Source organism: Sapajus apella, unplaced genomic scaffold, assembly GCF_009761245.1.
Source record: "Sapajus apella isolate SASKATOON/1434 unplaced genomic scaffold, GSC_monkey_1.0 scaffold28, whole genome shotgun sequence".
In the NCBI taxonomy this organism is placed as follows: Eukaryota; Metazoa; Chordata; class Mammalia; order Primates; family Cebidae; genus Sapajus; species Sapajus apella.
In genome coordinates, this window is record NW_022436968.1 from 24,602,447 (window position 1) to 24,621,660 (window position 19,214).

General features: G+C 35.2%; 1 protein-coding gene across 10 annotated transcripts in view; it reads right to left on the minus strand.

The window, feature by feature from the left end:
* Positions 1-19,214, minus strand: part of UBR3 (ubiquitin protein ligase E3 component n-recognin 3) — a 257,591-nt gene that overhangs the window by 10,295 nt on the left and 228,082 nt on the right. For 9 of the 10 annotated variants that reach the window (XM_032293027.1, XM_032293018.1, XM_032293016.1 and 6 more), the window contains 3 exons: positions 15,286-15,410; positions 9,278-9,385; positions 9,019-9,144 (listed from right to left, as the gene is read on the minus strand). In XM_032293027.1, the coding sequence (XP_032148918.1) occupies positions 9,019-9,144; positions 9,278-9,385; positions 15,286-15,410 (359 nt within the window). Of the gene's footprint in view, positions 1-9,018; positions 9,145-9,277; positions 9,386-15,285; positions 15,411-16,576; positions 16,763-19,214 lie in introns of those variants that run through there. The other variant, XM_032293024.1, reaches the window with a different exon arrangement.

Sequence of the window (19,214 nt, forward strand, 5' to 3'; positions counted from 1 at the left end):
CTGAGTCAGTTTTAGTAATTTGTATCTTTCAAGAAATTTATCCATTTTATCTAAGTTGTCAAATTTTGGGGCATATACCCATATTATTCGCTTAGGAATCAATATGGATGTTTCCTCTTTCATTCCTGATATTGGTAATTTGTACCATCTCTCCTTTTTTTGTCAATCAGCTCTCTTCCAGCTCAGCTGAGCTCCTGTCATCTAGGTTTATCCATTTTATTGATCTTTGCAAAGAACCAGATTTTGGACTCATTCATTTTCTCTACTGTTTTGTCATTACAACTTCATTGATTTCTGTTCTGCTTTTTATTATTTCCTTCCTTTTACTTGCTTTACATCTAATTTGCTCTATTTCTAGCTTCAGATGGTAGAAACTTTGATTATGATTTAGAACTTTCTTCATTTTTTTTAAATGTATTTTTTTATTTAATTTTTTTGAGACAGTCTCACTCTGTCACCCAGGCTGGTGTGCAGTGGTATAATCTTGGCTCACTGCAACCTCTGCCTCCTGAGTTCAAGTGATTCTCCTGCCTCAGCCTCCCAGGTAACTGGAACTACAGGTGTGTGCCATCACACCCAGCTAATTTTTGTATTTTTAGGAGAGATGTGGTTTCACCATATTGGCCAGGCTGGTTTCAAACTCCTGACCTCGTGATCCATCTGCCTCAGCTTCCCCAAGTGCTGGGATTACAGGCTGTGCCCAACCCTTTTTTTTTTTTTTTTTAAGTATTTGAAGCAATAAATATCCCTCTACGAACTGCTTTAGTTGCATCCCACAAGTTCAGCATATTGTGTTCGCATTTTCACTCAGTTAAAGATATTTTCTAGGCCAGGTGTGGTGGCTCATACCTGTAGTCCCAGCACTTTGGGAGGCCAAGACAGGTAGATCACTTGAGGTCAGAAGTTGAAGACCAGCCTGGCCAATGTGGTGAAACCCCATTTCTACTAAAAATACAAAAATTAGGGGCTGGGCGCGGTGGCTCACGCCTGTAATCCCAGCACTTTGGGAGGCCAAGGTGGGTGGATCACGAGGTCAGGAGATCGAGACCGTCCTGGTCAACATGGTGAAACCCCGTCTCTACTAAAAATACAAAAAATTAGCTGAGCATGGTGGTGAGTGCCTGTAATCCCAGCTACTCAGGAGGCTGAGGCAGGAGAATTGCCTGAACCCAGGAGGTGGAGGTTGCGGTGAGCCGAGATCGCGCCATTGCACTCCAGCCTGGGTAACAAGAGAGAAACTCCGTCTAAAAAAAAAAAAATACAAAAATTAGACAGGTGTGGTGTTGGGCACCTGTAATCTCAGCTACTCAGGAGGGGGCAGGAGAATCACTCGAATCCAGGAGGCAGAAGATGCAGTGAGCCGAGATCACAACACTGGACTCTAGCCTGGGCAACAGAGGGAAATTCTGTCTCAAAAAAAAAAAAAAAAAAGGTATTTTCTAATTTCCTTGTGATTTCTACTTTGATCCACAAATTACTTAGAAGTATGATGCTTACCACAGATTTGATAATTTTCTATCTTTGTTATTAATTTCTAATTTAATTGTGTGGTCAAAAAACACGCTTTATAACTCACTTTTTCAAAAATTGATACTTTGCTGCTTGACAAATGATTTATTCTAATGAACGATATTTCGTGGTTACTTGTATGTAATATATATTCTGCTGTTTGGTGGAGAAGTTACAGATGTAATTATAACATAATAGTGTTGTTCAGGTCTCCTTTACCCTAGTTGATTTGCTCTCTACTTGTTATTTATTACTAAGAAAGCACATAGGAGTCTCCAGCTATAATTGTAGATTTGTCTGTTTCTTCCTTCAATTCTGTCATTTGTTTATGTAATTTGGGACATTGTTATTTTATGCATATACCTTTACAATTATTACAGCTTCCTGTTCTATTGAGAGAGGGAATTTAATTTTAAATGTAATGCACAAAATAACTTGGGAAGATGGGAACTGCCAATGGAAGAAAAATAGCAACATTTTCCGGCTTATGATAGGAATACAACAATAAATAAATATTAATAAAGATCTACATAAATACATTTTGTCCCCTAGATGTCATAGGATAACTTGGCCTCTCAATGAAGCAGATGTTAAGTCCAAATGTGGGTCACTGAGATGAAAAAAACCTACTGCAAGAAAAATTTATAAAAGAAATGTTTCTCAGTCCTTTTGACTTGGACTAAGGTGACAGATTATTCTACACAAAGAAAATCTCATGAGATAATGGCTTTTTAAAAAAAATCAAATATTTTCAAAAGAAGTATATAACAAGCGTGTCACAGTAAACACAAATGGCTCCTAACTATGGAAAATGCTCAACATCAAGAGAAATAAAACTTAAAACTACACTGAGACAAAAAAGCTCAAAGCAAAGATAAACAGTTTTATAATACACTAAGTAGGCACAAATATAGGGTAACTTACACATTACTGGTATTAACGTAAGTGGTAAAACTCACTGAAGAACAGTTTTACAATAACCATCGAAATTATAAATGTAAGTAACTGTTGACGCAACAAATCACTCCTAAAGAATTTATCCTTGTAATCCCAGCACTTTGGGAGGCCGAGGCGGGTGGATCACGAGGTCAAGGGATCGAGACCATCCTGGTCAACATGGTGAAACCACGTCTCTACTAAAAATACAAAAAAATTAGCTGGGCATGGTGGCGCGTGCCTGTAATCCCAGCTACTCAGGAGGCTGAGGCAGGAGAATTGCCTGAACCCAGGAGGCGGAGGTTGCGGTGAGCCGAGATCACGCCATTGCACTCCAGCCTGGGTAACAAGAGCAAAACTCAATTTCAAAAAAAAAAAAAAAAAAAAAGAACGTATCCTAAAAATATAATTGAAAACATGCAAAATAACATATGTGTACTATTATTCACTGTGGTATCATTTATAAATGGCAAAGGGTTAGAAATAATCCAAATGTTTATTAACAGCTGACTGATTAAATACACTCAATATATCATACAATTAAATTTCTGAAGCTATAAAACAGAATGAAGGAGGTCTTCGTGTACTGAATATGAAATGGTCTCCAAGATATACTAATAGCCAAAAAATGCAAGATGCAGAACTGTGTGCAAAAAGGGAGCTAAAAGAAAAAAATATATGCCTTTACACACATGAATTTGTATAGGCATAAAATGTCTCTGGAATAATACAAAAGAAATGGACAGTGATTGATAGCAACTACTGAGTGGCTAGGGAAAGGGATAAAAGGGAAATACTTCATAGAGTCTTTTTGTACTTGCTGAATGTTGGAAAATGTGAAAACACTGCTTACTCCTTCCCAAATACATTTTTCCTTTTCTGTAAATTTAATTGTTGCAATAATATATCTATACTATTGAAAACTCAAGAAGTAGGCCAGGCACAGTGTCTCATGCCTGTATTCCCAGCACCTTGGGAGGCCGAGGCGGCGAATCACGTGGTCAGGAGTTCAAGCCCAGCCTGGCCAGCATGGTGAAATCCCGTCTCTACTAAAAATACAAAAAACTAGCCAAGCATGGTGGCATGCACCTATAATCCCAGCTACTTGGGAGGCTGAGGCAGGAGAGTTGTTTGAACCCAGGAGGCGGAGGCTGCAGTGAGCCGAGATTGTGCCACTGCACTCCAGCCTAGGTGACAGAGCAAGACTCCATCTCAAAATAAATAAGTAAATAAGTAAGTAGACAAGTAAATAAATAAAAATCAAGAAGAATAAAAAGATATCATTAGCAAAAAAGTCTCTCCACCATCGTTTCCTTTCTATTAAATTCTTACATTCGCTACCCCAACATCTACAACTAGACATAATTTATGTATCTTTCCAGAGTATCTTATACATACAAGCAATATAAATACCACTATTTCTCCCCTCTCTGAATTGCCTTCTTTTAGTTATTCATCTTTGAGATCTTTCCATGTAAGAATATAGAAAACTTCCTCATCTTTACTACAGAGTATTCCATTGCATGAATAAACCACAATCTATGCAGCCAATTTCTCATTGATGAATGTTTAAGATATTTTTATTTTTTGCCATCCCATTACGTATAGTCAGCTGCCAACAAATCAATCACCATGTTATTATAAGAAATGTCTCTAGTAGAGTATTGATGGTTAGATTGAGATAAAGGGAGTAGAGTAAGCAATATTGTAGTAGTTTTTATAGACTTAATACTAGAAAATTACCTATAATTCTCAAAAAATGTTTTGTGTGACAAGGAACAGCATAACTTGGGTCCAGATGCTAACAGTGCAGGGTCAGGGTTGAATCTAAATGTTTTCAAATTCTGCCTGCTTTACTTACTTACGCGGTGTGAATCTTGAGCAAGTTACTTTATCTCTGTGTTCCTGCTTCCTTGTCTATAAAGTGAGGATTGTAACAGCTACCTCTGTTATAATGAAGTTTAAATGAATTTAAATGCAAAGCACTTAAACAGTGCTTAGCATGTAGTCAATGTAAAGTAAATGCTAGCTATCATTATTTTTCATGGGAAAATTATTTTGACAGAAGAAAAAATAATTAAAGGAGATATATTAATGTTCTTCAACTTTTATGGAGGTGGGTGGGGGCAGATAATCATAAGCCCCTGTAAGAATCTTATAACTATTTGCTTCCAATAAAAATGCATATACACAAACTACTTTACAAACAATGTTACGGAATTTAAAAGTTACCTGAAGCTGCTCTATTTAGAATTTCAGAGTTAGAGAATAAATGAGACAGATTCATTTAAGAAGTGAGAAAAGATAAGGGAACTATGTAGGTTACTATTATTAGTCCTAATATGGTAGTAGAAATAGTGCTAGATTAAGATATTTAACTAAATTAGGAAGTCTAATAGATTACTGTGGAGAACAAGCTTGCTGTGTTAGAACATCTACTAGTTACCATTCTTATTTCCTATGCTTAACAAAATGTTTGATTAAAAAATGAACTGCTAAGCTTGAGAGTCTCCAGACTTTTAGAAATAACTGAATTTAGCAGGACAGCTGAATGTCTAAGATTAATGTTCCAAAATTCCATTTAAGTTTCTACATTTTAGCAACACATAGAAAACATAATTCTTAAATGATTCCATTTATAATAGAAGCAAAAAAAGCTATGGGAAACATAGAAGCATTTTTGGGGGTGGGGGAAGGTTGGGGTGCTACCTAATACTTCCACGACTCAAAATAGTACTGGATGTGCACTACGACAACAGAGAAATAAAGACATAAAAAGGGACATATAGTTTTCAGATTATATGATAATTATATAGAATACCTAAAAGAATAAAAAGGCAAATTATTAGAACTAATAAAAAACTTTGACAAGGGGCCAGTCACAAGACTACACAAAAATCAGTGGTATTCTTACATACCAGTAAAAAGTAATCAGATAATGTAACAGAAGATATCATTTAAACAGAAATCGCAACCATAAAGCTTCTAGGATGAGCTTTATAAAAAATGCTCCAGACTTAGACAATTAAAAATTTCTGTTAAAAGTGTTATAATCCCAGCACTTTGGGAGCTGAGATGGGCAGGTCACTTGAGGTCAAGAATTTGAGACCAGCCTGCCTGACCAACATGGTGAAACCCTGTCTCCACTAAAAAGGTAGAACATTAGCTGGGTGTGGTGGTACACGCCTATAATCTCAGCTACTTGGGAGGCTGGGGCACAAGAATCGCTTGAACCCAGGAGGCAGAGGTTGAAACAAGCTGAGATCGTGCCACTGCACTCCAGCCTGGGCAACAGAGTGAGACTGTTTCCAAAAAAATAAGTATTAAAAGACCTGACTAAATGAAGATACAAACCATGTTCAATGTCTTAAAATTGTAACTTCAAGATAATTCTAATCTAACATCTTGTAGAATTTGGGAAGTAACTTGACAAACTGATTAAAAAACATATGTAAGAATAAAAACTCATATACAGCAAAAAGAAAAAAAATTAGTCAAGAATAAATGGATATTCACACTATCAGATATAATGTCTATGATAAAACCACAGTAATTAAAACAGACTGCTACTAGTTTACAGAAGCAAATAGCTCAATAGTATACAACAAATAAACCAGAAATACAAAAATTTGATACCATGAGAAATCAGTTCAAAAAGTCAGATTATTATATTAATGTATTCATAAATAATTTGTACATAGTGTTGGAAAAAGTCTTATCAAAGATAGAAAAAAATTAGAGCTTTACCTCATACCACACCACAAAATAAACTCTAGACTGAATTAAAAATCTAAATGTGAAGATAAAACTATGAAAATAATAGACAAAAATACACAATAAATTTATAATTTCAGGCTAGAAAAGATTTTTTAATTTTTAATTTTTGTGGGTACATAGTAGGTGTATATATTTCTGGGGTATATGATGAAAAAAGATCTTTAAAACAAGATTCTAAAAGTACAAGTCATAAAGAAAAAAGTAATAGTTCTAACAACATTAAACTAAAAAATTTATGTTCCACAAAGGATACTATGACTAAACAAACAAAAGCCAGTGAAAAGCTATCTACTATGCTTAAAAACAGAATGAAGACAATCACAGACACCCACTTATAAAAAATGGCCAGACTAGGAACAGAAAGTATACAGATGGAAATGTAAATGGCTAAGTAGGTGAATATATCATCAACTGCATTTATAATGAGAGAAATGCAAATTAATTTAACCAGAAGCATATGCCTTGTACTCAACTGACTGCCAAACATTACACACCAGCTAAGAAGAAGTACTGGCAAGTATATGGGGGAAAACAAGAATCCTCTTGCATTGCAAATGGGAATATAAACCATGAGCAGCCATTTAGAAAAACAAATAAGCAGAATGTATCCTATGGCTCCCACAATCCCATAGCTGGTACAGAGCCTAGAGAAACATTGTATTAAAGAAATATTTATATTAAAATATACAAAACATTAGGTTCATAGCAGCAGTTATTTTGCTTCCACAGAAGCAAAGAGTTGGAGGCAGCCTAGATGTTCATCAATGAATAATCAGTAGAATGTGGAATAAAAATATATTGAAATACCACAGCATGAATACGCTGGACAAAGAGATGATTTATGTCCCAGGTAGGACAGTGTGAGACAAGATTTATGTCCCAGACAGGACAGCATGAGATTTCATCATGTTACTCAGAATGGTGTGCAATTTAAAACATATGAATAGTTTCTTTCTGGAATTTTCTGTTTAATATTTTCAAATTGCAGTTAACCATGGGTAACAAAAACCACAGAAAGCAAAATCACATTTAAGGGGGTACTACTATATACACAAACAAAGTAAGATTACACAGATGACAGAAACTAAATAAAAGGAGAATAAATTTCCATCTAAAGCTCTGATCTCACTCTTCTCACTTCAGTTGAACAGGTCCACCTAAGGGATTCAATTGCCCCCTCAACCTGAATATACACAAAGTACTTTCATTCACTTCATCCCCCACACATCTGCCCTGTACTTCCTCCTTCTATTAACTTTTTCATAAAAGTTCAAGTCTCTCAGGCTCAAGAAACAAGTACAATGTGACTCTTCCTTTTCTCTTGACTCTCACACATTCAACTAGTTGTCAAATCCTATTTTATCTCTGAAATCTATAATCGCTCTCTAGCCTCTTCTATTCCTAACATGTCCTTTCCTAACTGGTCTTTCTGTTCCCATCTCTCAATTCTTCACTCTCCACAATCTGTTTTATACTAGAATGAGGTTTTATTCTGAAACAAAATTTTAGTCATAGCATATTTTTGTCTAACATCTTTCAATGGTCCAAATTCCCTCATGTGAAATTCAAGATCCATCAAAACTATATTTTAATCTCTTTCTTTACTATGTCACACCGTTCCTTTTTATGCACCATATTCAGTGTATTTCTTTGTTGGTCTAAGCACATATGTGGTACTCCACTACAGGCATTTCTGTATACTCAAAACACCAGACCAACTTTCAATGCCCCGCTCAAGACCTCCAGGCACTTTCCAACTTATGGGCAAAAAATACTTCCTCATAAAAACAAATGACAAAATAAGCCGTAAGGTAACAAGAACAGAGAGAACCACAGCCAATGGCCTTCAAATGTGAAATAAGCACAGCTCATGAAATAAGCTGATTTTCTTTGGTTAATCTTCTCCATGCTTGAGGATGCTCATATGCCAAAAAAGAAACATACTTTTTTAAAATATAAATTTTAAAAACCGTGAAAAAAAATCTAATGAATGATTATTTAAAAAAATTTATTCAACATCTTATAACTCTAAAAAGAATGTTTTGTTGACAAATATGCAGGATTTATCTTGAAGCACTCGATAAAAATCAAAGAATTCGAACTATTTAATGTAATGGTAAATTATTTAAGAAAGAGGTAACATAAAACTGCTTAATTGTGATATACTTCAGGATTCAAAGGCCATAAATATGATAAATGTTTAATTCCTATATCAAATTCCCTGGAATTGAATGGCAGATAAGTCAGGATCACATTCCTATAAGCACACTTTGAGTTTACTTACCTTCTGCTTTCCTACCCTGTCACTTTCTTGACTACTCATATCAATCCACAGTTTTATGAAATAGATTAAACCAGTGATAATTCATTCACCCAAGTTTTAATACAACTGGCTACAAACTGAATACTGTTATAAATGCTGTCATATCTTCAAACAATCAGTTTTCTGACCAACATAACTTTTAAAAGAATATTATAAGCAGATGATGTTAGGGATATAAATATCAGTAAGATTGAATCCCATGATCTTATTCATCAAGTACTGGGCATGCATTATCTTGATCTAATCCAAAACTGCTCAAATATCCAATATTAGTAGTAATATGATAAACATGGGTGGATGTTAACAAATACAAATATAACAAAAATAGTAAATATCCTAAATATTTATTCCTTTAAGCTAGACTAACATATATTCATATGACAGTTACATATGTACTATCATAACAGTATACTCAAAAAATAAAATAGCTTAGTATAAAAACAAGGCTCCCTACTGCATATCCCAAATTATACCTGGCAGCTAGGTAAATCTTCCCCAAAAAGGTGGTGCTGAAGAAGGCTGGTAATTCTGAGAAAAGGTAAGCAGAAGTCCTGTAAGTATTTTTCCATGAATTCCGGAGACCAAGCAGTGGGGTTAACCTAAAGTTAAAAAAGAAAATATGAACGAGTCAGTCTATAATCAATAAAGTCTTTAAAAATTACATTCGTAATGGCAAAATTTTAAATTTTTTTTACTAAATAACCACTACATCTGATTTTAGCAAAAGCATACCATTGCACACTCCTGAGTTCCTTCTTCATGGTATAACTTTCCTTTAGATAGTTCACTTATCACAAAGCTCAGTAACACTTCATAAGACTTTTCTGCATCACATGTATTCTGGAGAAAATTAAAATATTAGTTACACTGGTCACTGAAAATTATAAAAAATTTACATTGGAAATAATTTTTAATGAGAAGAGTAAAACTGTGATTATATTAGTTTTCAAGCATATGAGCTTCAATTCTTCAAAATTCAGGTAAAATTTTACACCTCTGGATTCACAATGAAACTGGGTAGGTGGTCAAAGCTATTCCAATACTTCTTTAAAAGACAGCAGATAAATTACATAATTAAATGTAAATGAACATATGTAAGTCATATTTTTTGGCCCAGTAATTCCCACCCTTGGGAATTCTTCGTAGAGATACAATCCAAAAGAAAAAAAATAGCTATATGTGCAAGACATCCACTACAGCACTGTTATAGCAATAAACTAGAAATGACCAACGAAAGTGAGGCTGTTACCTAAATAATGGAATGCCAACATAAAAACATTTTCCAAGCAATGAATATGACAAATTTAAGCTGTACAAAAAAAGTTTACAATGTGAAAAGAGCCAAATTAAAAAATATATAGTTATTATAGCAGTATAACATATGCAAACAATAGAAAAAATATAGACCACAAATTTTTTTCATTTACAATTTCCCTCAAATGTCTTTGAGGATTTATTAAAATAGTATACTATAAAAATAGAATAGGACAATATACTTATTACAGACTATGCAGATAATGACATTAAGTCACAGTCTACAAGTTGATCTTAGTGACTACTTCTATTTTTATAAGAAAGGAAAAATAATGCTTTTTATGAATTCAAATTTATTTCAGATTTATTTATTTCAATAAAATCTTTATGCCTGAAATGCACCTCTTTTTATATTCATGGAAATACAAAGTATAACATGCAAATTACCATAAAATGTAAATTGGGATAAAATAATAATTTCTATGATGTCTTTTATTCTACTTATTAACTATACATTTAAAATCCTAATGGCTGGGCATGGTGGCTCATGCCTGTAATCCCAGCACCTTGGGAGGCTGAGGTAGGTGGATCATGAGGTCGAGACCAGCCTGACCAACATAGTGAAACCCTGACTAACATAGTGAAACTCCATCTCTACTAAAAATACAAAAATTAGCTGGGCATAGTGCCTATAGTCTAAGCTACTTGTGAGGTCGAGGCAGGAGAATCACTTGAACCTGGGAGGAAGAGGTTGTGGTGAGCTGAGATCATGCCACTGCACTCCAGCCTGGGCAAGAGAGCAAGACTCCGTCTCGAGAGAAAGAAAAAAAAAAAAAAAAAATCCTAAAATATAGGAAGGGATAAACATCACAAAATTAAGTTTAACCTAAACTTTTAAGGCAAGATAGTTTGGACCACATAATTTATTATTTGATGATACTTGTTTTTTCTATAGTTCCTCATTGTGTCATTCATGTTACTGTGCTCTTTCCAACTAGACTGTAAATTCCAAAATATTGGGAACTATGCTTTTTATTTTCCATGTGTCCCTCTGCATAACAAAAATCTGAGTAAGAAATACCTGCTAATTAACTGATAAGATTTGTTTTACTAATACTGAAGTTATGGAATATTGGACCTTGGAACTTGCTTGGATGTGCCTCTTTTGATAATCAGTTCTTTGCATTATCTTTAAATTACTCCTGTGTTTTCTGTCATATTCACTCAGCCATGTAGTATTATGTCCTGATTCTAAAATATACAAATGACTCTGACTCTGCAATGGTTCTCCTTGTATCACGTGACTCACCCCACCCTTACCTAATTAATCAACAGTATGATTATTGGTTAAATATAATTACCTAGAGATTACATATAATTCACAAGAATCAATATCGAATTAAATATCAAAACAGCAATGTATCATGTTTTTAAAACTGATTTAAGTAAATTATCTCTTAAAATAGGCAGAGTTCACCTAAACCCAAACACTATCATAGATTTGTAGAAAACTCAAAATACTACCATAGATCTGCTATTTATTAATCAAGGTGGCTTAGTTGAGTTTCTCTAAATATACAATTCAGCCTAAAAGCTTCCTAAATTCAATATACTTTTTTGAGTAAAAGATTCAAAGAGTACAACAGAAAAGTATTTCTGTTCAGATCAACTAAGTAAGTCACTGAGTGATATTAACTTTTAAGTCATTATTATCAAATACTTTCAAGCACTTATTTTACATATGGCAAGTTTTATATCATATCAGAAAGTTAAATATAACATAATGTACACTGCTTTGTATTGAGACGCCTTCCCGATACAAAGTATTAAGAAAACATACTTTGTATAGGCAATCTTTGAATAAATGAAAAAGTAGGCTTATGAAGCTTAAAAAAGATGGTTTCTGAGAACACGGATGAAAGACTTAAAATTGAGATAAAAAGAATCCTAAGGGGGAGGTGGCAAAAGTATGCGGGTTAAAGAGTCAAGAGATTCAAGACAGTCTGTGTCGGGTAGAGAACTTTGTCTAAATTATAGTGCTTCTTAAACTTTTTGAAGTGACCGAACCTTTCAGTGTATTTTAGATGCTATGACATCACACCCCAGCAAACAAAACAACAAAATCTATCCAAGGATGCCAGATTAAGAAATTCTAGTAGGCTGGGCATGGTGGCTCATGCCTGTAATCCCAGCACTTTGGGAGGCCAAAGTAGGAGGATTGCTTGAGGCCTAGAGTTCAAGACCAGCCTGGGCAACACAGCAAGACTTCCTCTCCACAAAAAATGGGAAAGTTAGCCAGGTGTGGTGGTGTGTGCCTGTAGTCCTAGCTACTTCAGAGGCTGAGGTGGGAGGATTGCTTGAGCCCAGGAGTTTGAGGCTGCAGTGATCCATAATCATGCCACTGCACTCCAACCTGGGCAACAGAATGAGACCCTGTCAAAAAAAAGAAGAAAGAAGGAGGAGGAAAGAAGAAGGAAGAAGGAAGAAGGAAGAAGAGGAGGAAGAGGAAGAAGAGATGGAAGAAAGGAGGAGGAGGAGAAAAGAAAGAAAAGGAAAAGGAAAAGGAAGGAAGAAAAAAAGAAAAGAAATTCTAGTATAAAGACTCTTAGTAGAAATTCCATTGACCAAAAAAGTATGATTTATATTAACTGTAATAATGACTTTTTCAAAACTAAATCTCATTATCAAATTATCCCTTCAAAAAATATATAATACCTATATTTTTATTACCATAGGCCAGAATAGATCTGGCAAAAATACGTTTTCATTACAATTATTATGCCAAACATAAGCAATTAAAGAGATGAGGCAAATCAGTGAAATTCAATAAAGTAAGGAAGAAAAGGGGTGAGATAAGATGTAAATAAGAAAGTGAAAAAAAAATAAGAGGAATCAATGATGCAGAAATCTAAATAGTTACAGAGGTCACAGTGGTATATTTGATCACTCATAAATATGTTGTCTCTCAGTTTCCATGACGAATGGGTTCCAGGAACCCACCTTGGAAACCAAAATCCACAGATGCTTAAATTCCTAACACAAAATAGTGTTTTACAGTATAGTTGTTTGTATTACAAGTATTTACAATCTGTGATGTATCTAAATGTCTATGTCTATTGTAGAAAAAGCTAATAACATGTAGTAAACCAACCTACAGACTATCATAATTTTTAATTTTCTTTCACTAAAGAAAATTATGTATTTATATAGCTATAAATTAATATACTAATATATATTTATATGGCTATAAGCCAATATACTTCTAATTAATGTTCTGATAAGAATCTGTCTCATATAAAGTATTTTATTAAGTGTTTTTTAAAAATAACAATTATGAGGTTAAGAAAAAAACTGGACCAAAAAGTTAACAAAATTACACCATGTTCCTCCCTTCATAGATTTACAATTGTTAATAAATAGAGTTAGATACAAATTCTATCAGCAAATTTCTTAAATGTGTAATTTTAATGATTAGACAGCTTACTAAGGAAGCATATTTAAATGGCACAACACAGAAACCTAATATACCTGATTTGAATACTATCTGAATACTAACAATCCAAATAACAGAGATTGCAGTCAGCAAAATTAAAAGAATATTTAGGAAAAATAGGCTAGGCAAGGTGGCTCATGATTGTAATCACAGCACTTTGGTAGGCCAAGGCAGGCAGATTTCCTTTAGTCCAGGAATTTGAGACCAGCCTGAGCAACATGTTAAAACCCTAGCTCTACCAAAACTACAAAAAAAATCAGCCAGTTGTGGCGGCACACGCCTATAATTCCAACTACCCGGTGAGGCTGAGGGAGAATCCCTTGAGCCCAGGGGGTTGAGGCTGCAGTGAGCCCTGATCATACCACTGCACTCCAGCCTGGGCAGTAGAGTGAGATTCTGTAAAAAAAAAAAAAAAAAAAAAAAAAAAAATTTTGGAAAAAAAAAAAAAAAAAAAAAAAAAAAAAATTTAGGAAAAATAAAGATAATTACAAAAAGCAAAACTATCTAAGAATTAACCAGGAACCAGGCGAAAAAAATCTTTCAAAAACACAGAAATTCATTTTGAGAATTTAGAATAACAGAATTGAAATAGAGGGGCCCTTATAAATCACATGGTCCAAACCTTTCATTTACCTTTGAGAAAGCTGAGACTTAGACAAGTTATGCTTTGATTAAAAAAGTAACATCTCTATTTAATGACAGGAGATTGGCCTTGTACTTGGGTTTGATGGCCAACTGACACATAATCCATCATTATCCTTAACCCATAATTAAGATATAGTGAACTTTGTGATGATACCATATTAAATCTACCCATAATATTGATTTGAGAGTAAACTGATAAGTTTATTGTTATGTTGCATACATTTTATGTATTTATTCATTATATAGAATACATTTTATGTATTTATAATTGGTTCTCTCTCCTTTGATACAAATAGATACGATTTTAACAAAAAAAGTTGTAATGAGTGTTAAAAACCCCTTAAGACTGTGAGTCAATCAAAAGGTTCAATTTATACTATACCTATTATATTTTTCCTACCAACTTCTACAAATAAACACTGAAGCAATTTTCTTTTTTCTAATTCTAAGCTGAACCACTCAGTCGGTTCTTTGGTTCTAAAGCTCTATAGCATCTCATTTGTTCTCAAGCTACTGAAAGTATTTACATTTAAGTAGCATAATTTTTCTAAATGGTTTGCATAATTTTGCTTAAACTGAGTTCCTTTGAGTTTGCTAAACTTGTATATATTCTAACATGAAAAAAGGTAGTATTTTCAAGAGGCATAATTAAGAAAAGGCTAGAATTGGCCAGGCATGGTGGCTCACACCTGTAATCCTAGCACTTTGAAAGGCTGAGGCAAGCAGATCATGAGGTCAGGAGTTTGAGACCAGCCTGGTCAACATAGTGAAACCCCATCTTTCCTAAAAATACAAAAATTAGCTGACCATGGTGGCAGGCACCTGCAGTCCCAGCTACTAGGGAGTCTGAGGCAGGAGAGTTGCTTGAACCCAGGAGGCGGAGGTTGCAGTGTGCCGAGATTGTGTCACTGCACTCCAGCCTAGGTGGGACTCCATCTCAAAAACAAAAGAAAAGAAAAAGCTAGGATTTTAAATTTAGAAGTACACATCAAAAGCTATCTTGGATTGTGATTGGGGATAGGGACAAAAAGAAAAAGTGGCAAATAAAATGGGTAAGTCTGTAGATTTTATCATCTGTTCATTATGTTAGCACAATTTATTTAACTTCTCTAAGTTTAAGGCTTGCAACAAAGGCAAAACAAAACTGCTCAAATATAAAGGGATAAAGGAGGAGGTTTAGAGACAGCTACAGAAGGCCTCATTGTTCTTTAGCCTGTAGGTGCTCAATTTACAATTAAAATACCAGTAACTCATTTTGTCTTTTAAAAACCTACTATTATTCACTCAATATCCCCAGCTTCATTGACTTCACCTACCTGCTAAATGAAAACCTTAGAAAGAGACTAACCTTTTTGAGAGCTCCTTCATGTTTCCAGGCTGACCTATCTTCTTCGCTGCATTTAACTGACAGTGCCACAAGAGCCTGTGTGTACAGTAGGGTAAAAAGTACCTTCACAATGCAGGTAAAGTGATCTGCAAGAGAAAAAAATCATTATTTCTTTGGAATTTAGATATTTTGTACTCAAGACAGTTTTACAAATATATGCCTTTTCTCGCATATGTAACTGGTTTTAGTTTTCAATACTTAATCATTTTTTCATTTGTTTTTAAGACAAGGTCTCAATCTGTCACCCAGGCAGTGCAGTGCCTGGAGTGCAGTGGCGTGATCACAATTTACTGCAGCCTCGACCTCCCAAGCTCAAGCGATTCTCTCATCTCAGCTCTAATCTGCCCCTCCCAAGTAGCTGGGACTACAGGCATGTCCTACCACGCCCAACTAATTTTTTATTTTTTGTAGAGATTGGGTCTCCCTACGTACCCCAGGCTAGTCTCAAGTCCATTGGGCTCAAGCTATCCTCCCACTGAAGCCTCCCAAAGTGCTGGGACTACAGACCTGACAGCCTGAAATTATAATGTACTATGATATTTGCTGCCCAACAGATCTGGAATTATGAAAGCAAAATTCCTCTATTCATCCAAAGGATATGTAAACCAGAAGCATTTAGCACAGTGGAAAGGGTGCTCTCTTTCAGACCGGAGTGCTAATGCCATTCAACCTTGGAATAGCTGTGAAACCTTGGCAAATGCCCTTACTGGGCTTCAGATGCTCAATAACAATGTTTAGGAGTCACAGTGTTTAAAACCAACACATCATCTACCCCTATAGGATACACATCTTAACAAGGATAATATTATATGGAATATTACGTAAATCTTATAAAGTGAAAAAAAAAAAAGAAAAAAATCCCGATATTTAGGTTACTATTTTGGCTTCAGAGTTTAATGAAGACTATAGCAGTAAGACTGGGCAACACAGCAAGACCCCATCTCTACAAAAAATTTTAAAAATAGCTGGGTGTGATGACAAGCACCTGTCATGCTAGCTACTCAGGAGGCTGAGGCAGGAGGATCACTTGAGCTCAGAAGGTCAAGGCTATAGTAATTCAAGATCACTCCCCTTAACTCCAGCGTGGGCAATGGAGTGTGACCCTGCCTCAAATAAAGACAAAAATAAAAATAAAAAACTATAGCAATACAAAACAGTAGTAACAATATGTAAAGTGCCTGGCAGTTTCTGGCACATATTAGGTACTTAATAAATGGAAGCTTTAATATTGATAATGAACATTTATATTTACCTAATAACTTAGCAACTTTCTTCAAGTGTCTCATTCAATCCTCAAAACAGTCTCAATTGGATAACTGAGCTTCAGAAAGATGTGCTTGTGATATCAAAGCTAATAAACACCCAGGTCTGAACTTGAATCCATATAAATCATTTTTCTTCAGGTTCAGTGTTCCTTCTATTATATTATACTCCTCCCCTAGTAAATGGATACTACCATTTAATCAGTTGTTGGAGTACAGAAATTCTTGACAATTTCTCCATTAAAATAATCACCAAGTCCTGTTAATTCTACTTTTTAAATATCTCTCAAGTCAATTTCAACACTCTGGACCAGACTTGCATCCTTTCTTGCCTAGACCTATAATCCCAGCTAAAGTGGCTGTGTTGGGGGTCCCCAATACAACTGCCAGGTTTGATGATTCACTAGTAGGACTTATAAGACTCAGTACAGAGTCATACTCATAGCTGTTATGACTGCAAAAGGATAAAAGTTAAAATCAGCAAAGGGAAAAGGCACATTGGGTGAAGTCCAGAGGAAAATTCCAGTCTTCTCCCAGTAGAACCACACAGTATGTGCCAAACTACCCCAGCAACAACAAGCTGTGACGGCATGTATGAAATGGATACCAGGGGATCTCATTAGAGACTCAGTGCCCAAGGTTTTTACTGGGGTCATGCAGGTACTCTCTTCCTGGTACATATAAAAATTCCAGACTCTCAAGAGGAAAGCAGGTATGTTCAGCATAAACCACACTCTTTGCACAAACAGTTCAGGCATAGCGTGCCACTCGTATCAATTCTGGGAATAGGAGCCCTCCTGAAATCCAAGTTCCCAGAGGCCAGTCAAGGCCTAACCTTGCAAGAGGCCTTTCAAAGGACAACAGTCAGGCCTTCTATGTAATTCTTTTTCAGCACAGTAGTTTATCTGTATCACCTCTCAGCTCCCTGCAATCTACTTTCCTTATTCTAGCCAGAATGATCTTTTATTTTTCCTCCAGCTTTACTGAGTTATAATTGACAAAAATTATATTATTGAAGGTAGACAATGTAGTTTTGATATAAGCATACATTGTGAAATGATGGCCACAATCAATTAACATATTCATCATCCCATATAGTTACGTGTCTGTGTGTATGCGTGCGTGCTGAGAATACGTAAAATCTCTTCCCTTAGTACATTTTAAGTATGCTAGAGAATACTATAGCTATAGTCACCATGTTGTATATTAGATTTCCAGAACTTATTCATCTTATAACTGAAAGTACATACCCTTTGACCAACAGCTTCCCATTTTCCCCAACTCCCTGTCCCATGTGAACCTCCTACTCTCTATTTTGACTTGTTTAGATTCCACATATAAGTGAGATCATGCAGTAGTTCTCTCTCTGTGACTGGTTTATTTCATTTAGCACAACGTCCTATGGGTTCATCTACACTGTCACAAATGGCAAGATTTCCTTCTTTTCTTAAGGCTAAATAATATCCCAGTGTACTTATATGCCACATTTTCTTTATTTATTCATCCACTGACAGACACTTGGGTTGTTTCCATATCTTGGCTATTGTGATGAAAGCTGCAATGAACATGGGACTGGAGTGCAGATATCTCTTTGAGATACTTCTTTTACTTCTTTAGGATATACACCCATAAGTGGGACTACCGAATCACAACAGTAGTTCTATTTCAGTTTTTTGAGGAACCTCCATACAGTTTCAGGATGCCCAGAACAAAGGAAGAACAATGAGTCAACCATCAGAATGAGTCAAGTTAGAGAAATATTTAGATGACAGAAATTATAGGATTTGGTGGACCTTTGGAGGTAGAGGGTGACGGTGGCATCTCATAGATGGTAGCAGCATTGACTAAAAAGTAAAAGAGAGGATGAGAGCAGACGTGAATAGAAGGAATATTAACATTATATATACTGAGTTTGAGGCATGTCTAAAAATTCAAGTCCAGAACTCACTGGAGAGTTGTAGTCTAAAGCTAGAGATTTGAGAATCATCAGATAACACGTGTAAAGTTATGGGAAAGATAAAACTGTTAAGGAAAATGACGGGAATTGAAGAACAATTCAAAGAATGGTAAGAGAAAGAAGAAATTTAAAAAGAGCCTGAAAATGAGTACAAAAAGAGATAAAAGAACCAGGAAAGGATGGTGCCATCAAAGTAAAGTATTTCCATCATTTAATTACATATTTTAATAAGTGACAGACATGACAGAATTTGTCTATTATGCACAAACAAAAAAATCCTAACCAGAGAGTCATAATTTGTGTAAAAACATCACTCATGTATAGCTTCTTCTTAAACTATACACATATATATTTTTCTTTTACTAAAAAGAAGTAATGTGGCCGGGCACAGTGGGTCACGCCTGCAATCCCAGCACTTTGCGAGCTGAAGTAGGTGGATCACTGGAGGTCAGGAGTTCGAGACCAGCCTGGCCAACATGGTGAAACCTCATCTCAACTAAAAACACAAAAAAACTAGCTAGGCATGGTGGTAGGTACCTGTAATCCTAGCTATTCAGAAGACTGAGGCAGGAAAATCGCTTGAACCCAGGAGGTAGAGGTTGCAGTCAGCCAAGATGGTACCATTGTACTCTAGCTTGGGCAACAAGAGTGAAATTCTGTCTCCAAAAAAA